The 19,185-nt window shown below is 37.9% G+C and overlaps 1 protein-coding gene across 1 annotated transcript; it reads left to right on the top strand.

Annotated features, from left to right (window-relative positions):
- Positions 1-1,805: 1,805 nt before the first annotated feature.
- cttnbp2nla (CTTNBP2 N-terminal like a) lies at positions 1,806-18,814 on the top strand. The gene is made up of 5 exons (XM_060868097.1): positions 1,806-2,014; positions 6,935-7,042; positions 14,479-14,742; positions 14,949-15,056; positions 15,986-18,814. Exons 1-5 carry the CDS (start codon positions 2,000-2,002, stop codon positions 17,171-17,173), a joined length of 1,683 nt encoding a protein of 560 aa, XP_060724080.1. The 5' UTR covers positions 1,806-1,999; the 3' UTR covers positions 17,174-18,814.
- Positions 18,815-19,185: the final 371 nt, after the last annotated feature.

Genomic DNA, 19,185 nt, shown 5'->3' with positions numbered 1-19,185 from the left:
CCTTTGTTGATGATTTTTCTAGAACAGCATTACAAATTAATTTTGTTCCTTTCATAGCACTTTTGTACAAAATATATGAATAAATCTGGAGAACAGTCTGACCTCAACCTGCTTGCAACATTTTAATATATAGACAACCTGATCAGTAGCTAAGACTGCTCTAAAAACTTATACTCATTTTACAATCTAGGGCTTCATTTATCAACAAGGAATTGAGGAATATAAAAGTATTTTAATGCCAATAATGACCCGTTGATGGCGCACAAGATATATTAATTTATTGAAAGTGTGCCTACAATTTCAGTTAGGATTACTTAGGTAACTATTTGGTCATAACCAGGGATTTAGTGAGATTTACTATACATTTATGTTGCTAAGACAGGGGATTTTAATAGTTAAAAAGTAACTTTAAAACAATGAATTTGTGACAGATTTGTTTCAGTTTAATTTATGTGTTCAGAATTCAAATGGGTCAAAATTTTATTTTACATACACAAAGTTGACTTTCTTTTTAAACATTATAGATTATTCAGGAAATATATGTAATGACTTTTAAAAGATTCTGATTAGATCATAAAAATGCTGTAAAATGGCCTGCCTTTAGAGCGAGTGCCTTTTTGCCCTTTATACCATAAGGAATTCCAAGCAACTTGGAAAAAAAATTAAAAAAAAAAAATAATTAACCACCACATGTCTGGTTCCACTTTAGGAGGACTAAAGGTACCACAAACATCATCACAAACAAAGGTTACATTCTTGGGGTCACACACTGGATTGTTAAGGAAATAGCAACAAATTCAATCCTCAAAAAATCATGAACTGAAATTTGGTCCAGAATGTTCAATTGATCTAAAAGACAACAACAAAGGGACCAGTAAAGGACTTGGATTCATCAGGTATCAAAGTATCCACAGCCACCATGGGGAGAGAGCTAGTGTACATCACCATGACCTAAAAGCCTGTCGGCTCAAGGAACAAACTCCTACTGTACTCTAACACCAGCATAAAAAAGCCAGAAAGGAGTCTGCAGTTGATTTCCAAGATGAAGACATAGCCTTTTGAATGAGTGTTCAAAATGCTTTTCACATTAACCAAAATTTGTGGGAGAAATTCCGAAGCATTTTAGCCCAAAGAGCACAATCCTAGCTACAGTATGAAGCATGGGGTTGGTGGCATCAGGTTGAGATTCAAGCTGAAGCAAATAAAGGCAATACCACCAAAAACTATCATAGTGTATGTGAACATTTCACTCACTGAAAATACTACATAGTAAACAAAACCTAAAATGAGTTGAAATAACGAATACACCCCAGCTGACTTTAAACAGGAAATGTATAGTAACTTGAAACGTGTGGATATTTGAAACATTGACTTTGAATGTCTTTAACCTGTAGGTGTATGTAAAATATAAAATAAGACTCCATTGTAAGTTGCAGTGTAAGAGACAAAATAAACAACAACAACAAAATACTAATTAGCTCATTATAGCATTTGTGCAATAATTTCTATTTAACTAAAAGCTAAAAAGGTAAAAAGGGATTTGAAGTACATAATGTAAGTATAACAAAAGTTAAAACTGTTAAATATATATATATATATATATATATATATATATATATATATATATATATATATATATATATATATATGTGTGTGTGTGTGTGTGCGTGTGTGTGTGTGTGTGTGTGTGTGTGTGTGTGTGTGTGTGTATACACAATACTCTTCACACGTCCCTGTTTAATATCTTCCGTACACTATCCCAGTCACAGTGAGAGAGTTAGAGGAGGCTGCACAAAGAACAGAGCCCATCGTCAAACTTGTTGCCCACATCGCTTTCCTATTGGTCCGTGATGTTAAATCCCGCTTGCTTATTGGCTGTCTGCGATGTCAATGATTGTTATTCGTTCCCGTTGTCTCTGCATCACAAAATGCAGTATGTAGGTTACGCGTCTTAAACCCAAACTCTGATGACCAGTGTTAGAAACTGAACAAAGCTGGAATGGCGCCGACAACGGTAAGAATTTCCATCGTATAAAATAAGGAAATGTTGTTTTTTGGGTTTTTCTTTTCTTCCCCCCCAAACATTTTTTTTCTTTTACATGCGTGGGATGAAAGTGTAGCGCAAAAGTTTGCAAGCTTAGAAGTTCGAAACACTGTCAACAGAATCTGTAGAAAGCGGTGTTTTAATTGTTTTTTTTCTGTTTTTTTTTTTAATTTTTTAATTTTTTGGAGATTTGGGAATATTTAAAGTTTTACAAGTGATGCAGTTTTGTGTAGAATTTGGACAGCCTGCTCTTTGTTACTTTGCAGTGCAGGAGTCAGATATCAAATAACCACAGGATTCCTAACACACTGCTCCACTCCTCACATATCCTACATATAAAGCTGTTAATACACTCATAAACAATGTATTCATATGACTTAGAATTACTTTTATTGTTGCTTAGGTTTAATTCATGTTAAATAAATTTGATGGTCTTGTTTTGCAAAAGCACAAAGGTATATATAACAATAAAGCAAACTAAAACTGTCTTCAGAAATAACAGTACAATGTTTAATAATAACTCAGAATAAGAATTACACTATTAAATGTATGAGTAACCAGATGTCATGTATTTCATTTTGCACTGGAAGGCTGAGTTCTTTTATAAGAGTTTCATTATCTTCAATCCAAATTGGTTTTTGTGCATTTATGTGCTTTGTATAAAATAGATTGAAGAAATCAAGGATGTTATATATCCAATATGAATAGACACTTGGAATACAGTCAAGAGTTGTGTTCTTTGGAGAATGAAGGAATGGAAGTGGCTGGACATGTTTAACACTGTAGCCTCGCTCAATGTTCAGGGCCAGAGAGGAAATACCATATTACTGTACCATATAAGGAGTGCAACAAGACAAGACTAAATCCCAAATGAACATTTAGTTCACTTTATTGAGCGTAGAAGCCATCGCTTTGTCCCCTGTACCAAGAGCAACGAAATTGGATCGGGGGTAAAAGAAAGACCCGATAGCTAAGATTTTCAGAGTTGGAAAACTTTTTTTTAAAACAGTTGGCTCAAGGGGAGGTGAACTGTTCAAGTGACATGTTTAAGGCCAGGTTTGAGGTTCATTGTGATGATAAAGCTTACAGGTGGGATAAAACTGATCATCATAACTATCACCATACTTAAAGAATCAAGTAAAAGTCATTTATCTGCCCTGCAGTACGCTTTTTTATCAGCCTTTATCCCTTCTGTAGTAGGCATTGGATCTATCTCTAATATATATATATATCTTCCAATATATCTTCCCCTTCCTATATATATATATATATATATATATATATATATATATATATATATATATATATATATATATATATATAAAACATATATATTGGAAGGGGAAGATTATTTTCAGTGATAATTTTTGTTTTTTATGTGGTCTGACACAAACCATGCAAGCTGTCAACACCACTAAAGACCAAAAACTAAAGACCACTAAAGAGTTACTTCGTAGAACAAAAACAACATGTTTGGAACAACTTGGCACATTTGTGCAAACATGAAAGTGTTAACACAGCCATGTTGAGATTAGTGGTAACAGTATGATGAGAGAGAAAACTGTAGGTCTTTGCAGTCTGAATTTTTGATCTAGTACAGTAGCCCAAATTGTGGTTTTAGAGCATATTATGTAACTCAATCTTCATCACTTCATGATGTGGAAACTTTGGCTGACCAGACTAATCTCAGTGTGAGCCTACAGTTTTGCAGAAAGTCAAATACTGGCTGTGCAGAGAGGTAAGAGTGTTCTGTTTGAACTTACTGTGCTTTATGCATGATGATGGGAATTAAATTGACCAAAATATTTTTTGTCATTGTATATTGAGGTCAATAAGAGAAACTTATGTGATTTCCAGAAGTTTCAATTCTAGTCCATTTGCACCCAGTTAAGCAATGCTTCATTTTAGACTTTAAACATTTTGAAAACTACTGAGACATGGCAGTGCTGATCATATGGAATGTGCTACTTTCTCATGAACCTTCTACAAAAAAATGGAGATGGACCATCCAGCTGTCCATGCATATACATTTGTTTGCCAGGATCTATAAAAATAGAGAACTTCTCTCTTCTCCAGGGTTTTTGCATATTTTATGTATTTCTTTACTGCCATTAAAATAATACAGAGATCCTGTAAAGTGCAGAGATGGTGTTAAATGATGTGCATTTAAAGGCTTCCCAACACTGTGGTTTGTATGAGCAACCTACCAAGAAGGCATCAGATTTCTCCAGCTCTCTTTGTCTGACCCTGACTTTTTTCTCCAGGCATTGACTGGGCTATATCAGGCAATTCCTTTACTCCCCAAACAGTGCACCTACTCAGTCCTGTACCTGAGTTAATTATTCCCACATGCCTTCCCTATTTTTATCCCTACTCTATGATACCCCCAGGAAGACCTGCCTTTCTGTTTTTATTGCCTGGATGTTTGGACTCGTCTGAAATCAGGAGTACAACTTAGAATTTTATGATGTTTTCCAAGAGCTTTCGGTTGCATTAAGAATGATACCCAGTAGATGTTCTGAGTATCAACTTGAGTTATGAAACTGTAAAGAAAGTGAGCAATACAATGGCAAATACATGCTCACAATGCTGCTGATATTTATCCAAAACAGACTGTTGTTGTAACATTAAAACAGCAGAAATACTACTGTGAAATCTGCATATTACTCTACAAGGTTTGTACACCTGGATTTGGAAAGTTTCTCTTGTTCCTTTTGGCAGATACTCTCAAGCGCAGTCATATTAAAATGGGAGCATTTGTGAGCTGCCAAGTTCAGTTTTCTTCAAGGATGTTCTATGAGTTTTAAGTCGGGGATTTTGCAGAGTTACTTCATGGACATTCAAAGACTTGTTCCGTAGCCACTCCAGCATTGTCTTGTCTGTATGCTTTGTGTCGTTGTCATGCTGAAAGGTGAACCCTCACCCCAGTCTGAGGTCATGTGTGCTTTGGAGCAGGCTTTCTTCAAGAGCCTCTTTGTATTTGCCTCTCTTCATCCTTCTCTCAATTCTGACCAGTCTACCTGTTGCTGCCACTGTAATGCATCTTTAAAGCATGATGCTAATATGACAGTGCTTCACCTTAGGGATGATACCCGTTAATTAGCAGTACCTATATTTCACCCGATGTAGCACTTGGAGTTAAGCCCACTTGGAGTTCTTTTACTCCGGAGTGGATATGTTACTTCTGAACATCTTTACAGAATGTCGGCTGGGTACTTGGGTTCCCAGTAATTGAGTTTGAGTATTTTGACTTCATTGTGTACTTTTTAGTCTGACATTCACTTTGTAAAGGTCCATTCCAAATCTTGTAAACTCAGTTGAATTTGTCACAGGTGCTTCTAGAGGCAGCTTAAAGTATCACAAACACACACCTGATGCCCCTGAGTTCAGTTTGCACTGCCTTTGCTAAGGGTCTGAATACATGGTACAAGCCAACACACAAGCAAACTAGTTCATTAACTACCACATCAGGAGCTGGATGATTTCTCAAAGTCTTTCAAGCCTTGTTGTAAAGAAACACTTATGATGCTTGGTATGATCCCACTAAGGTATGATGCTGGTGCCAGAGAGTCATGGGTTAAGACGTTAAAGAAATCACTGCAGCAAATGGAAAGTTCCTATTTAGTAGTGGAAAATGCAGGATTCAAAAGCACATCAGCAGCTACAGAGAGCTATAAGACAGACAGTACAGATCATTAAGAGCAGAATAAGAAAACTCTAAAGTTTCAGACACACCACCTAGAGTAACACATGCCAAGGAACAGAACAGCATGGAAAGCTTTGCACAGCAGTATAGCAAAATTTAAACTGAAGTACCAGTATATACATCCATATAACATTATTCCACATAATACATAATTTGTGGTCATTTTTAATGCATTTACTGTACATTAACATTGTCACATTCAGTTGCACACTGGTAGATGGGTAGACAGTGATGGAGGTAATTGTAGGACAATATTTAATTGTTTTTCATTAAAATACACCGATTTTTTTTTTGTTTGTTTGTTTTTTTTGTTTTTGTTTTTTTGTCATATGCATTCAAGAGAGAGTCTGTACCATTCTGGAAGTTTTCTGACACAGGAGAGAGGACAAAGGCCTTTGTGGTTTCTCTGAATTTTTGGTCATTTGGCAATTGAGAGAACTAAAGGAAGCTGTTAAGGGAACCACTGTTTATAGCTGTTTATAGCTAGTACAACATACATGATAAGCAGGGCTGACTTGTTTCTGTTAGTTTAAAATGTACACTGGGCCTTTCTTCACTTTCTGTTCTTGCCCGACCAAAGTGAATCCACCTCAAGGTTCAACTGGTTGTGCATTCTGGGATGCTTTTCACCTCACCTTACTGTAGTTTCTCTCAGTTCAAACAAGATTGGCCATTCTTCTATCCACAGAGCTGCTGTCAAATGAATGTTTAATTAGTCAACTATAGAGACTGTTGTGTGTGAAAATCCCAGGAGATCAGCCATTATAGAAACGCAGAAAACATCCTGTCTGGCACCAACAATCATGTCATGCTTAAAATGTCTATGTAAATGTGAATATAATCCAAAGCTGCTGACCTGTAGCTGCATGATTTTATGCATTTTACTGCTGCCACATAATTGGCCGATTGAACAATTGCATGAGTGTGTATGTGTAAATATTTGATATTAAGGCAGTCTCAAGGTCTGTTGTTTAATTTGCTGTGATTTACTTAACATGGTTATGTTGTTCCTGACCAATATTAAGTTTCAACACTTTAGTACCACAACATTTTCTAGTCTCTGTCATGACTGGAGCTTATTTCCTCACATCAGGAACTGAGCACATATACCCTTGTATCACAAATACTGTTTAAACTCCACAGTAATTTGCAAAGCTCATTTAGGCCTTTGTTTTTTCATGCAGGAGTCCAGGCTGGATGTTGATGCTCTGAGTAAGAAAGATGTGCTGCTGCTCTTCAGTGTGCTGGAGGGAGAACTGGAGGCCCGAGACCTTGTCATCCAGGCTCTCAGGGTAAGTGAGTGAGAATGAGTTCTGCTTTTTACAACTGCTCCCTATCTGATGCTGTTGTTCTTTACCATAATGCACACACATTTTGGCATATGACCAAATCTGAGATAGTGGATATCTTTGCGGGAATTTTTCATTCTGAATCCCCAGTCAGGAATTGAAAAAAGACATCACTGCCTCTACCCCAGAAATAATTTAGAGCTCAACTAAAGTACGCTTTAGTGTGTTTTGCATTGTTAATTGCCTTTCTTCACTTCCATTCCATTGGCTCCTTGTAACTGCCTGTACAAGTTCAAGTCCTTGCATGCCTATTGAGTAACCAGTGGAATTTCGACCGCCTACATGGAATCATTCATCATAGCTGATCCATTCAGATCTATGAGTGAACAACACGGGATAATCTTACCACCACCTTGGGCTCCCAAAACCCTGTTCCCATGTGTATATACTGTAGATATTTCTTGGAAACAAACTCTGATTTTATGCCTCTCAAGCATTTCTACCCTCTGGCCAGCTCTCCCCTATCTTGTGACAACAAGAGAGGATGAAGGTTAATTACTGTTCAGGAAACCTTGAGCCGGCCCAATGCACTTTTTGAACTGCTTCTCAGGTTGGGTCACAAAGCAAAATACCACACTTTGAGGAAAGCACTTATCCAAAATCCTATATCCTTATAGGATTATATCAAATTATATCAAATTCCTCAACAATAACTATGTTGAGTAAGCATATTGAGCAGCAGAGAAGGTGAAATAAAGAAAAACACCAAGAAATAAAAAGGTTCTAATTGAAACATTGATACACTGCTAAAGATTACCTATGAAGACAAAGTGTTCAGTGTTCATATGGGTCTTATCCAAAATCTTCATTGTGGTTTGTATCTGTGTTTGGATTTAAGTGGGAAAAACTTAAAATATAAACCGACCACTATGTTATGAAACTTTGTGCTGGTATTTAGGCTTAGATGCAGTTTACCACTTGATTTTAGCTGCATTCTCAAACAACCAAAACAACAAAGTCCATGCCCTCTAATTAACTATATACCTTGTGAAACTTTCTGGTAGTTTCGCTTAAATTTGTACAGACAAACCTGGATTCAGAATTAAACTTGGTTTTAGCTTTGTGTGAGAATCTGAGTTTAGTTGGGCAGGTGTGGAGCTTTGTGTGGCATGTAGGATGCTACAGGATGCCAGAGACATACAGTACTACAGTTGTACCCTTCAGTAAAATCAAGATGTATTTGCAGCACGTCTCTGCTGCCTAATTACACCAGTGCTTACTTTCCTCTTCGTCTCTCTCAAGCTTGTTTTTATTTCCTGCACTGAGCCGTGTAGTGCACGCCAACTTCACCGATGGCCCTGAAGCCACAATTATGGAAACCAGCCTTCCAAGCACAGCTACGTTTCAGCATGAAGCATTAAACTTGTACTGGTTTCATTTACAACACATAGCAATCAATTCTGCTCTATATTAAATCAACTGTGACTTTAGTTTGTCTTCTTTCTGCAAGGCCAGTAGAGTTTAAATAAATCTTGAAGCCTTTAAAATGGACAACTATTTCTTTCGAATTTAACTATTCATTAGATCATTAGGTTACGTTAAAATGAGTAACTCATGCATTTTCTTCACTTTAGCTCTGTGTGCTTTGTTTTGGAGGTATTTACTTAGTGGCACATACATGTAGTTACAGATGGTTTCTCACAAATTCCTCACTGCTGAGGAGCCTGGATTTGTGAATGTTTGCTTGGAGTACAGTGTGACATGAACAATTATTTCAAACAGAGGTGGATGGAAGTATAAAAGTAATGTGATGTTTTGAGTGAATTATTGGCATCCTTATGGAACTGAAGGGAAATGTTAAATGTAAGCACATAGAAGCTGAATAATTTAAATATTATGGTTGCCATTAAAAAAAAGCTCCTGGCAGAGGCAAACCTTTTTCAGCAAAAATATCCTAATACATAGTAGAATTAATGATGCTATTAATCTCTAGAGCCCCTGAACCACCAGCCGCAAAACAGCCAGAAAGCAGTAATGATCCACCTCCATATTTTTCCCATGCCTTCTTTATAGTACTCTTTTTTTCCACTTAATACTCTGATCTGATCTCCAACTGCAGCTCCATTGTCACTTTAAGTTGGTACTTTAAGAGATGCTCTCAGGCTTTTTATATGAAGTTGGTGTCTATTAGCTGATTTTAATTTAAGATTGATGTGTGCTTAATGGTAACTTCAGCAGCCTGTGTATTCTTAGATCCATTACCTGGCCTCAGCAGCAGGTCAGCAGCTCTCATTTTCTTTATGGATCATATTTATACCCAGACCTTACACTGCCATAATATTCAGAACTCCTGTATACTTAAGATTAATATATTTTTTAAAGTATAATTTCTTTATGTTTATCTTTCAATCTTCTAAAAAAATGATTAAATGTGTTTGAGCAGGGATACAACAGATTTGGCTCATGTTTGTCATCACTTTGGAATTATGGCAGCTATTAATCAAAAAGGAAAATCGATACTTGTTTTTAGACTTCTATCCTCCAGACAAGTTGGCTCAGAGTGTTTTTGGGAATTTGGCCATGTTCTTCTGTGTGTTTTCTTTGGCTTTCAATAATGATCTTTCAACATGGTGAACTGAGCCCATCCTGTCATCTCCATCACATTCATCCATTGACACTTAGTCAGTATGTGTCATTGACTTTTCATGTGTAAAAAACACAACACATTGACATTGATACGATGTGCATGAGTCTGACAGAATGCTTTGAAACATTTGTGCTTTCTTAACTGTTTTAATAGACCCCAGTGCACTAATCACTAATTACACTACGATTATTGTTCTTGTTCCTCGTTCCTGCTTAGAAGCCTGAATCTGTGTTTAATATAAATTATGGAAGTGATCCGCTTTTTTTGCACATCTTGTAGAGAAATAAGGAAGTGAGCCCAACCAACTTCAGAGTCATGTTTTCCAAGTCTTATGGCTTCTGTTAGAGAAAACTATCTGAAGGGAAGAAACCAAATTGTGAGACATGAAAACATCACCAGACGCTTCTGTTCAAAAAGTGGAAATCTTTGGTACAATTTGTTCAATGGCTTGTTAGATTTGCAAAACAGTGCATCCTGTTGTGGAATACAGTTTATACAGAATTTAATAAATGAATAGGATATAAATAATAAAAAAGAATAAATGCAGCAAGAAAGGTAGTAAAGAGTCAAAAGTACAAGATTGTAATAGTAATGTATAAGTATTATTACAACAACTGTGAAAGAAAAATAGTATTCATTCATTTTCTACCGCTTATCCAAACTACCTCGGGTCACGGGGAGCCTGTGCCTATCTCACGCGTCATCGGGCATCAAGGCAGGATACACCCTGGACGGAGTGCCAACCCATCGCAGGGCACACACACACTCTCATTCACTCACGCAATCACACACTACGGACAATTTTCCAGAGATGCCAATCAACCTACCACGCATGTCTTTGGGCCGGGGGAGGAAACCGGAACACCCGGAGGAAACCCCCCAGGCACAGGGAGTACATGCAAACTCCACACACACAAGGCAGAGGCGGGAATGGAACCCCGACCCTGGAGGTGTGAGGCGAACGTGCTAACCACTAAGCCACCGTGGCCCCCCAGAAATAATAATACTTACATTTAATTATTATTAGTGTCTAACCAAACTATTGTAGTATATTAGTACATTAGTAAAAACGTTTCACTACTACTGTGTATAATTTGTATATGGGGCAAACCTGAACTTGAGTACTCATTTTCACAATGTTTTTGAAAAGACAGTTTCATAATGGTTTATTTTTCATGTCTTAATGAGACTTTTACTTCACAATGACACCTTCATTTTATTCTGTTGAAGATCATTGGTTGCACACAATCAGGTCAAACTAAAGAAACCATCAAATCATGGAGAGAAAAAAGAAACCACCAAACCCTGGAGCTCTCTTAAGTCGTCCATGTGGTTCCATGTGCCTGAAAGCAAGCATCACTTTACCACACAGCTTTGCTAGAAGCATACTGTCAGCTCCAGGCAAAAGGCTCAATAGCAAAGGATTAGTCATTGCCCCAGTATGTTGTTTTAACAGATTACACCAAGATAAATTAAATATGTTATTGTGACTTATGTCTGATTCCCAAATAAAAAAGAGCATTAAAAGCATTTGTACTTCTGCGATTACAGTTGCGAGTTCAGTGTTGCTTATTTATTGAATGATATCACAGCCTATTTACTCATTTAAATAGTTATGTCTGTGTTTATTAATTTAACCATGTATTCATTTAAACTGCTATTCCAGTATGTGACCAGTTGTGTGTGAAGTTGACTGTGACCCCATTGACTTTAACAAGGCTGTTGTTTCTTCTCTGTCACACACACACTTAGATGTACCATGAACAGATGGTATTTTTAACTCTGTTGGTAAGTTAATCTTGCTGAGCTCTTCTCTTGCACCTTCCTTAAGATAATGTGTGCACCCGATAAGATTAGAGCGCAGGATAATTCCTTGTATGCAGTTGGAAAAAGTCGTTTCATGAAATCAAAATGTCCAGGGTGCTCACTTCCTCAGTAATTATTCACTAGCAGTATGTGAAGAGGTGGACTGAAGCTGACTGGAACAATGTGTCTCACTCAGCAAATCCGCTGCTTTATCCACATCTTCCATAGTTAAATACTAATGTTCATTTTCAAGTAACTATTTTAGTAAAGAAAACATAACCGATGAAATGTAATTTATTATTTATAATTAATAATTGGTTTCCTAACATGCTTGTGAATGACAAACATTTTATAAATTACATCAAAAATCAAATGCTTCAGCATTGATCAGTGTTCGGAGTAATGCTAAATGTAATGGAGTTTATGAAGGTGTTTTTTTTTGTATCCCTCTCTAGCCTTCTGATCCAACCAGGGTCATGTTCAAAACAAGGTGAAATAAATGAAATAGTTTTTCTTCAGTAGCTTTCTTAATTGCCATATAAATTAGTAAAAAGAACATTACTGACATTGAGTTCTACTTCTTGTGGTTTAATTTAGGTTTAAGTAGTTTAGTTTTATTTGCAATGGCACAAGTCAGAGTTGAGTCAAACGAGTGACTCGTCTTATACCGGGTGATTTGAACAGACATCTAGAAAAGCTCGCCTGTGGCTACTTCAAAATATGTTCCAAGCTGAGTCAATTTTTAATTTTGTACAGACAACAGAGCTTTTTGGATAGCATGGACCCCCAAAAAATTCACATGACTTACTTTTCTCTCAAATTTATTCATTCCTTTATCCCAGTTCTGCTTATGGTGGTTTAAATGACTGATTTTTTTAGAATTTTGGAAAACCAAATAAACTCATTCGAAAATATCACAGGCAGATATAAATAAAAATATTAAAATTGCCAGCGAGAGAGAGAGAGAGAGAGAGAAATGGGAAATGAAAGCAGCCAGGAGCGTGTTCTATGATAAATATTACATAGTTTTTAATCACTGCAGTTTTCTGAGTTGGGAAGTGAGACCAGTGAGAAAGTTTCACCCGTGTGAGTATCAGCCTCAGTCACAGCTTCTACTGCTCTATCTTACATGCCTATTGCAAGGACCTGCAGTGGTGTATGTTTTGTTTCGTGTGAATTTGGAAGCGGTGGATGGGGTGGTTGGGGGAGTTCACTAAAGAATGTAGAAGGAGAGCTTTTCACAACAGAGGCAAAAAAAAAGCTCATAGTCAAGTCATTTGTACATCATCTCTGCAAACTTAAACATGACCCTCTTCTTTAACATTAAAGTTCCCATTTTTTAGTAGGTTTCAGATAATAAATCTGTTCTTAGGGTTTAAGTGATGGCTCAGGGACTTCCTAAAAAGTTAGGAAACTGGTAATTCCATACCACATACTTTCTCAGGACCGTGTCTTATCTATGTGTCAGCAGAGTTGTCCCCATCAGTCAATGCCAAAATCCTAAAGCATGCTCATCTCATGAAGACTTCATCTCATCGGGTGCAATGATGCCTTCAGCTCTGTGGAAGTATCAGACTCTCACAGCTTTGCTAAATCTCTGCCAGGGTGGCTACCTTTTAGCACTGGATGCTGTTTATCTAGGGGAAAAGCAGAATTTCCTATCTGTCATTATGATTTACGTATTTAGAACTATCTGTTAGACTCACTGACCTGTGCTGGTATGTAAACAATTAATTTTACTGGATTTACTTTCCTATAAACAAAAAGCTCTTTCTTATGTCTTGTTTTGTGCTGTCTGAAGTGAACACACACACTCAGCTGTTGCCAGATTTATCGTATTAAACGTGCATTCTTAACACACAGTTTTTGTAAGAATGTGCTTTACAACTTCCATGAATAATAGGAGCCAACTGCCTTCCTCACACTCCCTCCCTTTCTCTCTCCTTCTCTCCCTCTCCCTCTCTCCCTTTATCTATCCCTGAAACAGTGCCATAGGGGTCACAAAGTGTTCACCAGCTAGACCACCAAGAATGGAAGGGAGGGGTGACTCATAGCCGTTCAGTCTTTGTGTGTTTGTTTTGAGCCTTTCTGTAGTAAACCGTAGTCAGACCTTCATCATGTATCCTGGACTGGGATACAAACCTGTAGTTCATCACCGGATGTTTGAACTACAAGCATTTTTCCATATGTTCCCATAAGTTCCCATTTTAGCATGCATGCGTCTCAGAATGTGGAGACTTATCATTTATAGTACACCTGGCACAAAGGGTCAAAACACACACACACACTTGCACTTATCAGATGGTCCTTCATGTTCTGACCTGACTTCTGTCTGTTATGTGTGTAATATCTAAAACTGCGGCTTCAAAGTTCATAGAAAACACCCTCCTCCATTCTAGCTTCCCCTCTTCTTTAAGCATGTCTACTTCTAGACTAGACTCCCTCTAAAGCTTGCATAACTCCTTTACTAATTGTACAGCAGTGTCCTTGTTGCAGCTTAAATTACTTATATGACTCCAGTTGTTTGGGTCACTCATCCAGCACACACAGATTTACTTCATGCAGATTTTCCGGTCTGCCTTTATGGACCTCCCACAATGTCTTTGCACGGAATAAATGAATGAAAAAAGGCCAAAGATTAAGTGTATCATGCACAGGGAGCTTCAGAGGATAGTTTATGTTGATCGTGGCAGGATTCTGAGCTCTGTATCATTGTGTTTCCTGTTTCTAAAGAGGAGCATGTGTGGGGCAGAGACTGAGGATCTGGACAGAGGATACAGAAGGATTCTGCTGTACTCTATGTTCTAGCTTTAGCTACAGTTTTACACAGGTCATCAATCTTCTACGCTGATATGCCAAATCAGTTTATTCAAATTGTGAATCGGACTACTGAACACTCACTCTCTCACACACACACTCACACGTGCGTTTTTATTTATTCCTTCCCCCGTAATGCCTTAATGTGAACCTCTTGTTGTTTGTGCAGGCCCAGCGCAGGGAAACGTATGTGTGGGAGCACTATGGGAAATATGATCTGAGCGATCCCTTCATGGCCCTGCAGAGGGACAACGAGGCTCTTCGGAGCTCTGCTCAGTGCAGAGGAAATACCACAAGTTGTTCACAGAGACGAGCGACAGACATCAGGCGCTCTGATCCACTGACCATGCTCAGGATGGTGGTGGGACACTGCAGAAAAATGCAGGAGAAGATGCTGAAGCAGCTTGCAGCTGCCGAGATCAGGCACAGAAGGGTGAGCTAGATGAGAGGGTGGTTAAAGGGTTGGATAAATAAACCATGTATTTATTAATACATCTTTAGGTACTGATTGTGTTTTTGTCTTCCTGATTTGTCAAAGTGGACTCTCTTGTTTCTGACAGCCTAGCAGATCAAGGAGAAATCTGGGATTAATGGGTTAATATCGTTTGCCTCTTTGGTGCCCCTCTGTGCTGGTTTCAGGTTATTGCTGATTTGGAGGAGGAGAAGAGGAGGCATGCTGAAGATACAGCTGAAGGAGATGATGTCACATGCATTTTAGAGAAGGAGCGAGAGCGCCTCCTACAGCTGGTACAGAAACCATCACCACTATAGCTGTGTTGGAATTGGCATACAAACCCACTGTTTATACTGCACCAGTAATTACTGCACATTACATACTATTACTTGTAGTATGCCGTATAGTATGTAATATATGAGCGTTATCAACTGGTGAACTACAAAAACATGTAACTACCTGTCAGTCAAATTCACATTTAAGAGCAGCTCAGTCAAAATGACGCTATAACTGCACCTTATTACAGTGCAGTGCATTTTCAAAGTTACTGTTACTTTAATTCAGAAGGTCTGAACTTTTTACATTTAACATTTATAAATAAACAGACCTTTAAGTTAAATTAAGACTGTTATAGCAGAAGTGAAAATTTCAAGTGAAAGTATCAATCCATTGCAGTTGTGTAGAAAGGGAAACCTTTTTTTTTTAAATAAATTAAATTATAAATGAATAGAAACAGTACTAGTTAATGTAGGTTATTATTATTATTATTCATAGATTAATCATAGATAAAATCACATTTAGCATTAACCATGCTGGGGTTTTTTTCATACACATTCAGATTCATGAGTTAAAAGAACTCTTCCTTTTCTCCTGTTGTGTATTGCATTGTGTAACATAGCACACTTATCAAGATCGCTGTGACCACATTCAGTCAAGTTTATCCCAAGCATTATGTCATACTGGAAGTGCTCATGTACTCATATTGTGCTTTTCAACAAATTAATGATGAGTAGTATCCATATTCTTTATATATTTAAACACAGCCAGTGACTTACTGTACCTTTTTAAAAGCAGAGGAAAGTTATGCTCTTGTGGTCTTTCTTTAGTGTTCTGAGCTTTCTTGGCTTGTGTTTAGAAATTGGGATTTGAATGATGTTTGGTATTTAGAAAAATGCAAATTGCTGAATGCGGATTTCAGTCATTTTGTTTTGTGTGTGTTTAGTTGGAGTTTGAAAAGACAAAGTTATCCCGCATGGAGAAAGAAAACAAGCGATTACAAGCTCAGCTGGAGGATGAACGTGTACAACATAAGCAGCTTATGGGTGCTCTGGGGCGTGAGTGCAAACGCTCGAGTTTGCGTGCCCACGAGGAGGGACAGCGTGCCAGTGAACTTAGTCGCAAACTGGAGCACCAACGTGCCACCAATCAAACCCTGAGGGCAGAGCTTGAGGAGGAGAAGAAGTGTGCCATGCAAATGGAGGCAAGGAGGGAAGAGCTGCTGGCTGAGTTTGATACAGAAAGGGAGCAGCTGAGTCTGCGGCTGAGACGGGAAGAGGCATGCAGCAGTGCTCTGCAGGAAGAGGTGGAGAGGCTGAGGGGAGAGATACGACAGCTCAGCGGAGAGGTCGACAAGGAGGATCATAGAAACGAGTTCAGGGAGGTGAGAAATGGCTCGGTGGAGTTTGGAACAGAAAAATCAGACATGATCCAGCTGAAGATTAACGGTCATCAGACACTAGTAGAGGAAAGAGGGAATGGCTTGAGGCTGAGGAATGAAAATGGAGGAGAAAATCTGGCTTTTCTTTCCATCCTAAGCACTGACAATAATGAACTGACTAATGGGTCCTCCACTAATTTAAATAATGAGAGTCTCTCAACCTGTGGCACAGGCTCCTCTCCTGAGACAAGCTCAAGCCTACAGGCTGCCTATCAGGCTGGAATCCAGCAGCGTTTCCATGCAGCACGTCACAAATTTCAGTCCGTTGCTGAGCAAGACCCCCAACTGGGCTCATCGGTCCCTCATTCCCCTCGTGACCTTTTACCCTGTGCCACCACAGATCCTCTAACAGAGTGCAGCAACTCCAAACAGACAGGCTGCAGTACAGTGACTCAGGCTCTCAGCCGCTTTAGCACTAAAACAGCAACCATACCAAACAGCTCACCTTTTGGCACAGACTACCGTGCCGTGGCCCCATCCGGAGCACTGTCTCCTGGAATTCGCTCTCCCACAATCCCCAGGGTTGATAGAGGGATCCCTCCACCCATCCCCCCTAAGAAACCCGGCCTGGCAGAGACGCCACCCTCCCCTGCTACCCTCAGAGCTGCCCACATGGCTCAGATATTAGCTGGATGTGGCCGTAAAACAGAAAACAGCAAAGAGCCAGACCTGCTTTTGTCTTCCAGGAGCTAACATGCACACCGCCATGGGTTCTGTGATGGCTTCTGTTTTGTTTTGTTAAATAAAAAAAAAATCATTCACATATCTCTTGCTGCCACATCATCATGTTTTTGCCTACTATAAGAATTCCATTAATCACAGACTTTATTATATGAAAACATTTAAACGTTTTGTACCGGGCACGCTCTTATTGGAAAGTAATCATTCACTGGTGGTGTGACACCCAGATTCCATGCTGAACTGGTTTGTTTTCATGTAACATCATGGCCTGAAGAGTGTGGTTCCATTTCAACTTGCCAGCAGTATCATTTTTTTATTTATTAATGAAAGCTTTAAAAACTGTTTATAGTTACATTTAGTGTTGTGGAACATCTGTGAGTTCCTGTAATCACTTGTCATGTTATTAGCTCTTTAGTCTCTCTCTCTTTCCTTTCTATTGAACTTATAATACAAAAAAACACAGATTAGAGAGAAATTGGAAAGTATTATGGTTTCAGTCCTGAAGACTTTCACAAAGACTTTTACAAGACCCTGAATAACTGTTTCCAAGTTGACACTGCTTCTGTAAACATAAACATCAGAAACAGCAAACTTAATCACTGAGATTCCACTATAAAATTCCACAGTGAATTAGAGTGCTACTAAAGAAAGAATACCAGATTAGCTCTAGTGTCTATCAGTATAAAATCATATTTTATGCTAGAGCTGGAACTATTGTCAGAGCTATGTTAAAGAAAAATTAATATTTTTTCTGCAAATTTCAAAGATTTGTTTTCAAGGTGTACTTTAGCTCTGTTGTCCGTCCAATGAGACCACCCAATGTCTGTGTAAACAGATAAGTTTTAACGCAGTACCTGTGATTACCAGAAAAAAAGAAAAGGTGATTATCTTGACACAGAATAAATATTACTCACACATATTTGCCTGCCACATTAAAAGTGTGCTGATTATGGTGTGGGTAATTATTATGTATTAATCATAAAAGAACACACTGAGGGTTTTGTTTTTACTTTAGATATATCGAAGGTCATATTCAGTTAGAGGTCAGTTGAGCATTTATGCAAATACCAATTACTGTGGTTTTATTCCTATCATTTTGTGTGTGCTGTATATGCTTGTGTATTGTATACGGTTCTTATCATTCGGGTTATAACACAAGGTTTTCTCAAAAGATTTTTTTTTTGTTATCTATTTGTATTTGTCTCTTTTCTAGTTTATACACTGTAATGTATGTTTGTGACAGTTTGTATGCAGCAAGCATGCTTTTAATTGCTTTTGTAATCTGTGCATATGTATATAAAATATTATAAACCAATTATTAACTTTTAGATTCTGCTTTGATGCTATCACACAAGGTAGCACTACCATATATTTGGATGTGTATGTATGATGCTTATGGTTATTGGTATATTATTTTATTTTATAACCAGTCCAATATATTCCATATCAGTGTTATATAATAATATAATGTACTATAATTCTATATGATTTAGGATTGTATTCCTCTGCATATTAAATACATATACTTAGTCATAGCATTAAACATGACCACTTTTATCATGATTTTTTTATGTTTGTTTCTCCTAAAGCAAGCCACCAGGGGGAAGCAAATGATTAGCTGATGGTAAAGGTTTTTTAGAGTCAGGTATAACGTTCTGATATTTCTGTCTTTTATCCAGGAATAAACCCATTCAGGGGAAAAAAATAATGATTATTTCTGATAGTGTTTAATATTAATTGGTTTTTATTTTAAGGTATTATAATTAATCTGATTATTTCAATATTGGTTTTAAAAACACTTTAAACTGGCAACACTATCTGTCCAATTCTTATGCTGCAGAACTGTGTGTGAAAAATGTGTGAACTTGACAAGCATCCATGTGAGACTAACAGACTAGGAGCCTCTCCCTAAATCCATAATCCCCTTGTTATATCGCTCTGTGTGTGGATGTGTGACATGGGAGACAGAGAAGCAAACATGCATGAAGAATGTGCTGCTCTGCTACCCTGCTGTAGAGCTTTTA

This window comes from Tachysurus vachellii, chromosome 4, assembly GCF_030014155.1.
Source record: "Tachysurus vachellii isolate PV-2020 chromosome 4, HZAU_Pvac_v1, whole genome shotgun sequence".
Taxonomy (NCBI): domain Eukaryota; kingdom Metazoa; phylum Chordata; class Actinopteri; order Siluriformes; family Bagridae; genus Tachysurus; species Tachysurus vachellii.
Note: the sequence above shows the minus strand (reverse complement) of the source record. Positions and strands in the feature narration are given on the sequence as shown.